The sequence below is a fragment of the Delphinus delphis genome, chromosome 14 (assembly GCF_949987515.2).
Source record: "Delphinus delphis chromosome 14, mDelDel1.2, whole genome shotgun sequence".
Lineage (NCBI taxonomy): Eukaryota > Metazoa > Chordata > Mammalia > Artiodactyla > Delphinidae > Delphinus > Delphinus delphis.
This window is the reverse complement of record NC_082696.1, coordinates 74,622,097-74,634,521: the sequence shown is the minus strand read 5'-3', so window position 1 is coordinate 74,634,521 and position 12,425 is coordinate 74,622,097. Positions and strand designations below refer to the sequence as shown.

The following is a 12,425-nucleotide window of genomic DNA, read 5'->3' as shown; positions in this document are numbered from 1 at the left end:
CAATACCTAGGCCAAGTCCTTTCCTATGTTGACACAAGGCTGAAATGTGGTCACATGGGTATAAAGTGCTTTCAAAACTGTGAAGTCCTCAACCAATGGGAAAATATTTTAATACGAATGTGTAACTTCGTATTATTTTGAAGGTGGGAACATCTTCAAGGATGAGTCCAAGTTTATGGTTTTTCACTGTTCCGGTTTAGCAGAATGCTATCCTATTGATAAGGACTTCAATAAAATAGTGTTGTATTAAGTTTTATTATATGGTGACCACTGCAGGTCCCTTCTGGTATAAAGGATATTAGACGTAATTCTTCTACGCTGGCACTCATAGATGATTTTATTAAAATAACATTTTTAAAGGGCAGAAAATTAAGAAACAGTCCTATTTGACTTATTCGAGAGACCATCACAGAACAGACTGTAGAAATTCTTTACATCTTCTGCAACAAAAAAATGAAACACTGCCTAAATTTAGCAAAGACACTACTAAGAGGCAGGTATTTTGCAGGCAGGAAAACCTTTTATTTTAAACCACAAATAGTCAGCAGGTGGCCACAACTATCCACGTTTCATTAAAATCACATAAAACCTAGGTACAAAAGCACCACTGATTATTGCTCTAGAAAAACTGCATGAAAAAATTCAAATACACACAGTAAAAACACCACAGTATGCACAGGACTAAATTTTTAAAGCAAGTGCATGGAATGCTGAATCAATTTTACAGACAGCTTCCAATATTCAACTGGTATTTATTTTACTCAAGGATGATGGAAATTTCCAAAAAGCATGACTACAAGAAGGTAAAATGTCCATCCTTATATATTTTTGTATGCCAACTAGTAGAGTCCTAAAAAATTAGCATTTACAAAATACTCGGTAAAAATAGCTTTTAAAAGTTGTCCCAAGAGGTACATAAAATCAACCCCAATTTTCATGACAATTCATTCTCCCTCGTTTACAGATTCAGTTTTCTGTGCCTGTGGAGAAAGAACGGAAGACAAAAAAGATAGAGTTACTATTAAAACAACTATAAGCCAAAGAAGATTCTACCCCACCGACACACACACTTCGGAACATCTGTTTTTTAGCAGCTCTACTGCAAAACCGACTTCAACTCTGGGTGTGATACAGACAAGGCAGGAAAATAGGACACAAACGCTTGGCTGCCTTTATTGCTTTCTGCTTTGCAAACGACCACGGAAGCTTTACCTGTGAGCTCCCTCGGTTCACGATAAAAAGAACACCACACTACTATCTGATGCTAGTCACTGCAAACGTGCGGAATTTTCTACTGTACCCTTAACTCTCACTGTTTCAATCTGCCCCTTTACTGACAGTGTGCTGGGTGGGGTACCTCTGGAGGCTGAGACATTAACAGTTGAGCGAGAGATGTGGATCTGCAATAACATTACAGGCAATAAAGAGAGACGTTATGAACATGCGGTCGCCGGCTGAAGGATCGAGCAATTGCTTTCAAGACACTGATTCAATCAGCGGGAGGTATTTCGGGAAAGTACCTCTTCTGCTTTAGTGTCACCGTTTTCAGATGGTGCAGTACCTTCCTTTCCAGCTTCTTGCTTTTCCTCCTTCTCCCCTTTCGCACCTTTGTTAACCTTTGTTGCCAGTTCTTTCTAACAGGGGATCAAAGCACAGGGAAACAGAGTGTGTTAGACACGGTGTGATGTTGTGCAAACTCAGCTCAGCCTCCGTCCAAGCACAGGGGGAAACACGAGCAAGGCCAATGTGGCGGCTTTCAGGGGAAAGTGGAAACCCGGTTCCCCTGAGCTTTGAGTGAGTTCCACTGAGGCTCCATGAACATGTAACAGGCAGCTTAGAAAATCCACTGGACTTTGATTTCCCCTCGTGTGTGTCTTTGGAGAGCACCGTCTCTTGCTAAAGTGAGAAGTGCCTCTGCCATGGGGAAGTAGCAGCAGGGGGACGTGGTGAAGCCGGGGCAGACCCAGCAAGAGGAACACTGCGCGTGGGGACCTGGGGCTTAAGTGACAAGAAAGCTGAGAAAGCGCTTAAAAGGAAGGCCCAGAGGAAGAAAAATTCCTGATTTTAAGACCAGGCTGGGACTTCCCTGGCGGTCCAGTGGTTAAGACTCTGCGCTTCCACTGCAGGGGGCACGGGTTCGATCCCTGGTCGGGGAACTAAGATCCCACAAGCTGTGCGGCGCGGCCAAAAAGTAAAAAAAATAAAAACAACCAAGCCACAGAAATGAGTTCCGCTTCCGAACTGCCTACTCATACCATGATACATACACATCGTTTCAAAAAATTCACAGCAAGGGACGACGCTCTGGAGGGCAGGGTACAGAAAAGCCATTTGGGGGTAAATTTCTTAACAGTCCTGTGCCGCAGTTTCCTCATCTGCCAAACGGGATACGTGTATCTACCTCAGTGGGGCTGATGGGAGGATCTATGCATAGGATAAGCACCACGTAACTGTTTGCCGGTATTAATTATCTGCTGGTATTGACTATTATAGGAATTATTATCAGTCCTCAGACTGACCTCCTCAGATCAGTTACGTGAAGTCAGAAGCCCCTCCCCACGCCTCCAGCTGTTGGCAGCAGTGTCGCCCGGGCCCGGGCTCACCCCTTCTGAGCCCCATCTGAACGGCGTGTTCTCGAGGCAGCTACCAAACCCCGCCTTGGACAACAACACGCTCTGACCTCCTTCACGCCAACACGCTCTGACCTCCTTCGCTTTACGGACCAAACGGAAAACACACTCCCAGTGAAACATAAAGTTGTGCTCTCTGCCTTCGGAGAAAGCCTGTCTGTAGCTGGCGGAAGTTTTCCAGTCTGTACGTTGAGCCTGGATCATAAAATGTCCTCGTGCCTCGGATGACTCTGGGATATGGGATTATAATTTATTCACTGCTGAAAAAGCCAAAGTGGGGCGGGGGACCACCTCTTACCTTAGCAGATGTTTTTCTTGGTTTAGGTTCAGGTTTTGGTGGAGCTGGTTTCTGCAAAGACAAATTAAGTTATACAAATACTGAAAAAAGACCACCCTCGGCACCAAAAGGAACAGCGACAAGACTGCTAAAGACAGTCCATCTTGACTATGATGTTCATTTCAAAAAAATATGTCGTCCTATTTTCAGCATCAGGTAGCAGCAAAAAGACCTCCGCATTTCATAACTATTTTCATCCTGGGTTCTCAAGTGAATGGCAGGTGAGATCTGAAAGCCAACTCACTATTCCCCGGGCCAGAACAGCTCCCTGGGAACAGATTTAAGCTTCTGTGTCCCATGTCTCTGTACTTCCTTTTATCACAACACAGCAGCAAGAGGAACGACTCAGGCCCTTGGCCAAATGACTCGGTGAATTCAGGGACACCGGCCTCCCGAACAGTCTAGAAATCCTAGCACCATCACAGGCAAAAGCCCATTGGGAATAAGAGAGCTGCCCGTGAAGTGTTCCAAAGCCAGTTCCAAATCCTCCCACCTCCGATGCAGGTTTCAAGCGCTTGTTGAAGGTTGAGCTTCTTCCTACTTTCCTCTTCCAAGGCCAGCTCAAGGTGAGGAGACTCTCCTGCCCATCCAGACCCTGGGCTCATTTGTCCCTAGAGCTCGTTATTAAGAACACAATTATAACGATACAATGTCCACTGTTAGCTCCCGAAGTTCAAGATCTTTCACAGACCCTATTAGCCAACGAGCCCAGCGGGCAACTCTTTTTCTCTTGCCTCGTGTGGCTCTCCCCACTCCTGGGAGCAGTGCCCACCTGTCCCGTGGCCCCAGGCCCCTTCACGCAGGGCTTCAGCCCGGCTGCTTCCTAGGGGTCTGAGATGGGCACATGGGGATACCACGGAAGTGTAAACCTCTGGTTTTCTATAGCTACCTTAGGGCAAATATTTCTCTCGTTGAGTTAGGAAAAAATTACACTTCTTTCCTGGCACCAGGGAGAATGGTTTTTAAATAGAGAACACTGCCCAGAGTCCCTCTCTGCCCCCACGTGGAGAAAAAACACATGTTCCTCCCCAATACCTCCAGATGTTCAGGATCATACAGAACCTGGCCCTTTCCATCAAGGGCATAAACTGAAATTGTAGTCAGTTCAGTTCTGGAAGATTGACCATTGGACACGACCTCTCAAATAAAAAAAGAAAGTGGAGGGCTCCCCTGGTGGCGCAGTGGTTGAGAGTCCGCCTGCCGATGCAGAGGACACGGGTTCGTGTCCCGGTCCGGGAAGATCCCACATGCCGCAGAGCGGCTGGGCCCGTGAGCCATGGCCGCTGAGCCTGCGCATCTGCTCCGCAACGGGAGAGGCCACAACAGTGAGAGGCCCGCGTACCGCAAAAAAAAAAAAAGAAAGTGGAGCTTGAAAAGTAGGGACTATTTTCCTTAACATTCTGACCACTGTATATTTGTACCTTGCTCCCCACATCTATCAGCTTGCATGGCTCCTAAATTTTCAGGATTAAAAAAATTTTATTTTGGGCTTTGATATAGTGTATTAACATGCCCTTGTTTTCTCAATTGACAGCAAATGATGTCCTTTCATATTATTTTCTGTTAAGACAGACCTTTCCCCCAAACTCAGCATTCGTGTTTTGATGGGACAGGAAATGATGAGGTTTTGTAGTCTGTAATCCCACTGGCTTCCAAGGAGGCTCTGCGTCAGCACCATGGGCAACGATGTCAGTGGAAGGTATTATATTGCTGGTCCCTGGTGTTCAGGAAACGCCTTATTTTAAAATTTGGCTTTTGACTTTCATGATCTACCCCCTTGAAAGGCTAGATATCCATGGAATACAATGGCTTTCAGTATAATCTACAGTGAAATCTACGAAAGAGTTAAAACTTAACTTCTCAACCACAGTGAAAATTATACCACTGGACAAGCACACCACCTTTGAGGGGTTCTGGCAGAATCTGGATTAACTGGGTACACACACGACCACACCTCCCAGGTCTTAACCTTCCCGGTAACTCTGACATTGCTTCCTACGTTGGGACTCATGTGAAACACTGGCTCAGCCAACCCAAACCTGGCTATACTTCTGAACTTGTGAATGGTCCCAGTACCTGCTTCTTTTTTTTTTTTTTTTATTTCAATGTGTGAAACAAGTTTAGCAAAAATATATTGAGAAGAAAAGCCAGTAACTGCTATATATACTTTTTAATTTGTGAAACAAGTTTAGCAAAAATATATTGAGAAGAAAAGCCAGAAACTAGTATTTTTTTTTAAATTCAGAAACAAGTTTCCAATATCCATTTCAGCTTGGATTCCCTACACTGTGCCAGGCACAGGTGTGGGCTGAGGAGGGAATCCATGCTTCCCGGAAGGTCACAGTAGCTTGCAGCTCCCGGGCTATCTAGTATCGGGATACGTGCCGTCAGCCAAGAGGTCAATGCCTTTCCCTCTGCGTGTCAGTGGGCAGTGCACATAAAGTAACCCAAGTCCTCCACCAGAGAGGCAGGCTGCCCTGTCTTGGCAGAAGGAGTACTGGTGCATGAGCAGGGCGGCAGGGATGAGTACTGGAGCCAGCCGGGAGCACAGCGTGGTGACAAGGGCTGAGGCACACTCCTGGCCAAGGCTCGCTCACACCAGCCGGTCCCAGCTTTAACGATCTTAACCCTTGTCCTTTCCCTGGGCCTGGCCCACAGAGGGAGACCCCAGGTGGCAGAGTGGAAATCGTTACTGTTTCAGATTCTCTAGTTCTGAAGTGAGGCTAGAGCCTATGGATTCAGACAACCTTCAGAACGTCCTGACTAAGGTATGAGTCACGGAGGGAGAACTGGAATTCTTGACTCCTTTAGCAGATCAGGTGTAGAATGGGAGGCTAGGACTTTGCTAACCTAATTCTCCATCTCAGGGATCCAGTGATATCAAACAGCTTCCTGGGCTTTGAATGCTTGCTAAACGGGCTGGCCACTGTTTTTCGCCAACGTGTCTGATCAAGTGAGCTGCTGGCAACACCGGTCAAAGTTGCTAGAAATTCTGACCTAGGTTATTTCTAAAAAGGAAATAAAAAAACCTCAAGGGAAACACCACCTTCATCTTCCTTTTGCTGCTTTGCTCTGGACCGAGGGAACGTGTGTTCATAAGAGCTAACAACAACGGGGTCCAAAGTACTCACCGCTGACAACCTGGCAGACCGTCTGGTGGGCTACAAAGGAAATGGAAACAAAAAGAAACATATGTTTTGGTGATTATACACAACCAAGTTGAGTTTTAAAAATTCATTCTTACTGTCTTACTTTGTTGAAAGAATAGAATGCAGGAGTCCCATTACCCTCCCCAGGTGAGCACAGTGAAACATACCCCCAAGTGCCCTGGGCACTGGAATATTCCAGAGGACGTGTTCCTAAAGAGGTGTAGGCTCACGGTTCAAAGAAATGGCCTTTTGCAGTAGAGGGTGGGGTGGACAAGGAAAAGGCAAAGAAGACACATTTAGGCTCCGACCCAAACTTTTGTGATAAAACTGGCAACAGGAGCACGGAGGTGCTATTTAAGAACCAGTCCCGTCTGACTCTTGCTCCTTACAAATGGAACTAAAGCTTATAAATTAATACTAAACGAGACTTATATAATTGTGCAGAAACCGAAATAGCAGGAGTCCCCTCCCTGGTTACTACATTAGAAAAGAGAATGACTCCAAATCTTAGGCAGTTAACAAGCAAGACTTCCTTTTACCTGTAACAAAATAAACACATTTATTTATCTACGAAACGCACACGTTGAAAGATGTAAATAATCATTTTAATAATCTCATCTTTTCATTTAGAAGTTTACAAATTTAGAGAAACTGGGTTGAGGTTGGTATTTTTCAAGGAAATCTTTTCTTCAAGGATGGTGCAAGTTAACAGCAAACGACATGGCAAAGAAAATTTCTAAGAGCAGAACCGTTCTAGGCATTTCAGAAACACGCGTATAGAATTGATATTCTACTTCCCACCAGCAAAAGATGGCTCCCCGAGGGATTTCACTTTCTAAAAGTACAACTGCCTTTCTTTAAAAGTGTTCCGGAAGCAAATACTCCACACTTTCTGCCTGTTTTGTTCACTGCTCTATCTCCAGTAGAATAGTGTACCACCTAACATACAGTGGATATGCAAGAATACTGGCTGAAAAAAATAAACTCAAGCTTTTCCCTAATTTGCTGCCTTAGGCAGACTTCGCCTCATTACAAGAGCTGAAATGTCTCAAATAATCTTTTAAGGGGGTCAGCAGGAGCCTGGCTCAGGATTGCAAGGAATCATGGAATTCTCTTGTCAGTCTAGGTCAGCTGGTCAAGGCCAAAGTCAAAGAAATGTTTCTTGCCATCTCCACATCGAAGACCTTTCTCGCTGAAAATAGCTAGAGGAAGCTAAAGTCATCTTTCTTTAAACTACAGAAGGAAATGAAGGGCCAGAGCCTTCTGGAATAATTTTAACCTTGGGGTCGTGTGCAAAGCTGAGCTGGACTTCAGGCTGGTAGGCAGAACGTGCCGACTCGGGGAGACTGTGCAGGCTACGTGTCGGCTGTGACGCGTCACTGCAGGGGTAAGGGGTGCACAGTATGGGAGGCGGGGCCTGGATCAGATGCTCCATGGGAATCACCACGGCGTCTACTGGAATATCATGGGATAATTGGAAGCAATAACCATGCTGGGAACCAGAACCCGAATCCTGTAGTGCCTTTCCCAGGCTGGTTCACTGCAGGTGCTGGGTATCCCCGAAGAAGAGGCAGCATTATCACTTAAACCGGGCAGCAAGTGGGTAACCTGTGCTTCTTCAGTATGCTTTCTGGGCATGCTGGAGAGCATCCTCCGATTACCAAGCAGAGCTCAGCTTAACGCTTCTGTGTGGCTTCAAGAACCGCCCACACCGCCTCAAGAGGAAAGTGTAGCCGGCAGAGGAGTGCTCAGAAAGACGCCCTCTGAGAGGAAAATCGGCGGCCTCTCTGCTAAAGGGCGTTGAACAGGTCTTGTCTGAATCCCCCCGCCCCCACTTGGTGTCGCCCTGCGTGTGCCCGGTTGGCCTTCCCTCCCCTGTCTCCTATCCGTACCCCATCTGCACAGGACCCCCTTCTCTTGCACTTCTGTAGCGGGAGCCCTCAGTAAAACGTGGAGGTGAATGGAGTGGTCAGACACGCCAGACATGCAAGTGTGAGCCTGCAGGGTGCAATGCCAAGGCCACTCCTCACTAACCATCCAGTTTGGAGCCTGAAAAGCGGCCAACAGGTTAACCGTTACTTACAAGGGCTTCCCTGTCCACCAACGAGCTGTCCTGAATAAGATCTCATTGAAGCGAAGCCAAATCCTCTGAAAAATCCCCCGCCCCCAACCCCGGTCCCCATTCCCCATCCGCCCCCCCCCCCCACCTCCGCGGGATTTCCAGAGAGACTTCCAACCAAGCCCCGCTCTGCAGGGCCTGCAAGCTGTTCCGATCCAAAAGACTCGCTACCTTTTCATAATTCAGGTCGAGTACAAGAGTTCCAAAATAAAAAGCCTAGGAAATTAATGCAAAAACAGAGTTTGCCTTTCTAGGCTGTCTAAACCAAGCCGTCTCTAAAAACCACGTTTTACTGTAAAATGATTTTATGACTTCCTGCTAATATTTACCAGCTCTTCTTTCTATGCTAAAAAAAAAGAGACTTCTCTTAAACGTTCCTTTTCGGTAACCATCCTAAGAGATTTTCTTTTTCACTGCAGACACAGGAGGCTGAAACGATCCTCCACTCACAGTCAGCAGTACTGATTATGCACCCAGTGTATACACCTTCCTGGAACGTTTCATCACCTTTCACAAGCCTTCCAATCTATAAATGATTGGACCATATATGCCAGATATAAAATAGACCAGACTGCTCTCTTTCCCTCTTTCAAACACTAGAATTCAAAGTATTCATTTAAGACTCAGGCTGTGGGGCAGAACTACTATGAAAAAAAAGATAAGAATTTCTCCTGAGAAACAACAAGGATTTACTGTAGCGCACAGGGAACTATATTCAATATCCTGTAATAAACTACAATGGAAATGAATTTAAAGAAAAGAATACAGATATATACATATATGTGTATAACCGAATCACTTTGTATGCACCTGAAACTAACACAATACTGTAAATCAACTATACTTCAATTTAAAAAAAAAAAAGAGAGAATTTCTCTCCATCTGTTGACTGTGAGTCCTCAGGAAAAGTGGCCAAAAGAGCAGTTCTAAGGGAAAAGAGGAAGGTTTTTAGAATGACAGATCGCTAAAAGTTACAGAAACAATGTGAGGGTTTGTCACTGTGGTACACAGGTGCTGGGCACTATGGTATTATTCAGTAAGCATTTATTGATTACCTGGTAATTCCCCGGGCTGGAGAAAATTACAGTGAAGGCTACTATGAAAGACGTGAAGTCTTTCACTTTAATGTCCTGGTTGCAAAAGCAACATAGAAGTCTAATCTCAATATGACAAAATTCCCTGGGGGGGCTAGATGCAAGTAGAATCACTGGACTTTGCTGAATACTGCCTGAAACATATGGGCCATTCCATTGGAATTCAGAAGCATATTTATTTTTATGAGATTTCTTAATGCTTCTGATCTGCACCATGTACCAAGCAAAGCCCACAAGTCAAGTTGCTTTTAACTTTCAAAACCAAATGAAGAGCTAATTAGAATTTCCCTTCTTTGCAAAACTGGGAAGTGGGGCAAGATGTGTATCAGGGCTTTGGCTGGAGAATGAAGACAGAGAAAAGGCACTGGGTGATCAGATTTTTTTTTTTTTTTTTTTGGCTGTGTCCTGCGGCACGCGGGATCTTACTTCCCTGACCAGGCATCGAACCCATGCCCCCTGCATCGGGAGTGCGGAGTCTTAACTACTGGAACGCCAGGGAAGTCCCATGACCAGATTTTTATGATGACCCCCAAAGGGGCTTGAGGATAGGGGATTTTGAGTCAGAAGACGCAGACGTCTTTCCTGATTCTGCAATTTACAAGTTGTGACACCTGGGGAAAATCACGTATTTCTCTGCGTACCTTGTTTGCTCTCTTCAGATGGGGATAATAACTCCCACGTGTTGACCAAAACAGCGCTTCTCTGACATAAATTACTCTCTCTCATTGCTTTCTTTTTCTTCATAGCAAATTTTCAGTCACTTTTTATTTACTGTCTCTTTCCCCCTACTACAATGGAAGCTCCATGAAGGCAGAGACTTTTGCTCCTTTTGCTCACTGTGGAATCTGTGCAGCCAGGTGCGTTCAAGCGCTCCCTACATTTTTTGTTTGCTTTGGTTGGAACGTCTCTCTGAAAATGCTGAAAGGCTCTCTGCCCTCATTCCAGGGTGATTTTAAGGATCAGATCAAACAATGGAGGTGAAAGGGCTTTGAAAGCTGCCCAGTGTAATGACTGTAGCATATTGTTTCGGTCATTTATCGTCCGGATACTATACTCTGCACTATGCCCTTCAAATATCATGGCGTGGAAGATGATTTTCAAAAGGGGAGCCCCCTTTGTAACTGATATCTATTGGCTGTAGCCTAGGCTGTGCACACTCATGACTAGAAAATTCAGTCAATTCACTGGGGGAAAAAAAATCAATCAATATACGGTCAGACAGTTCTTACCCCAAAGCACCACCAACTAACTGACCTTATCCCTTTTCAAACAACTATGTTGGTGTCCTGAAGGCAAATCACAAGTTTTAATCTGGTGTTGGCTTAACGGACAGGAAAAGAGTCTTTTCTAGGAATGACTTTTGTTAGCAATAAGGTAATACATGCAATCAGATAACATATTAGAAGTAATAATGTAAAAATATAAGTAATAAAAATTCTGGGGTATAAAAGAATATGCATAAGACAGGTGTGTAAGCAAAAATCTTTTACATATATTCCAGCCAGCTTGATGGTTTTCAGTGTGGAAGGGAGGGAAAGGCTGTTTTCACTACCCAAGACCTGCTGTGTGTAATGGTTTCTAGGTTTTCTGACTGTCAAATCAACTTAAATAGCAGTCCCTGAGGAGAAACCCAAATGCATTTTGTGCCCAAATCTAAAAACATTAAGGGGGTATTACATTTAGCCAACTGTCCTACAAATTGTATTTTGCCATTTTCAAGAAAATTCAAGCACTTGAACTTTGGTATGATAACATTTTTCGGTTGGTTCTAAGCATTTGTTTAGTGACCTGACTCTGGATCACCAACTTCACCTCCCAAACTCTATGTTAGACACTGAATACTGGGTAAATGGATGGTGGGGACTTGGCTATCGGCAGTTCTGTTTGTTTTGCTTTTAAATGATTTCTTTACAGATTCCGTTAAAGATTTTCCATTCAGCAGAACGAACTTCCTTGTACAAATCGTGTGTAGGGGTTTTGCTATCATGACAACCTCTGAATTATTAACACAGTATGAGTCACCCAATCAAAGAATCCGTAACTAGATATTGTTTTTGTCTCTCCCATGACCCCTTTTAGGTTGTAAGTTCAAGGATTCCACACACTGTAAAGCTCTGTGCACAAGGGAATGGCTGTCATCACAATTACCATCTCACTGGCTGCTTTTTTAGCTCATCTCCTTTTAGAAGTTCATGATAGGACCACGGAAGGTCAAATGCAAGCATCTCTTCCTAGCTTTCTGGAGATTTCTGTATTTTATACAGAGCTTCTTTGACTTATTGTCTAACTATCCCAAACCCTAAGAATTTTCCTGATTAAAAAAAAAACTTCAATATTTTGACATTTTATGTATCCTTCATAGTTTTTGACTTTAGAGATGACTCCTTTTAGGCAAATATTCGGAACCCAAAATGTAATCTATAGTTCACTCACCGGAGCAGAGAATTTATTAAATCAAGTCTTTCATTTCCTTGCTGTGAAAGGCCGACTTTGTTCTCCTTGATGAATTTACCTATTATCTCGCTCCTTGCCCAGAAGGAATTCTCAGTATCCCTTTTAACAGACAGCAGCACCAACAGGTAGAAACATAAACAACATAGCAAGTGGAAAATGCCTCATGAGTGCCCCTAACTGAAATCTATCCAGGCTAAGGGAGGCTACACAGCCACACTTTTATCTCTGGTTTATGTCGTCTCAACAATCTGGTTTCGAAGAGTATTCATTCAGATGTAGACCATCATAATGATATTAAAAATTCCAGTTAATAATACAGGATTTCAAAGGTACACTTACCTCCTGTTTAGTTACTTTGGAGCCATCCTTGCCCTCTGGGTTTTCTGGAGACTAGAAAGAAAGAATTTCGGTGAATTGTATTTAAATTGGAAAATGCATATTAAAAGACCACATAAGCCAATGATATTCTGCAGGGAAAAGTAAGTTTGTAAGAGGATATGTTTCACACACACACACACACACACACACACACACACACACACACACACACTGCATTTATCTGCATAACTGCTCTAAGATTATACCAGGAAGTACTGCAAGAACTGATCTGAGCCCCTGTTCCCAATGCACATTCACTCAAGG

At 44.2% G+C, this 12,425-nt stretch overlaps 1 protein-coding gene across 3 annotated transcripts in view; it reads right to left on the bottom strand.

The window, feature by feature from the left end:
• Positions 1–334: 334 nt before the first annotated feature.
• Positions 335–12,425, bottom strand: part of HMGN3 (high mobility group nucleosomal binding domain 3) — a 31,947-nt gene continuing 19,856 nt past the window's right edge. The window contains exons 2-7 of one of the 3 annotated variants that reach the window (XM_060030317.1): positions 12,123–12,173; positions 6,099–6,128; positions 2,929–2,979; positions 1,521–1,634; positions 1,358–1,400; positions 335–980 (exon numbers count right to left, since the gene is read on the bottom strand). In XM_060030317.1, the coding sequence (XP_059886300.1) occupies positions 967–980; positions 1,358–1,400; positions 1,521–1,634; positions 2,929–2,979; positions 6,099–6,128; positions 12,123–12,173 (303 nt within the window). In that variant the 3' untranslated portion in view covers positions 335–966. The other 2 variants (XM_060030318.1, XM_060030316.1) reach the window with 2 other exon arrangements.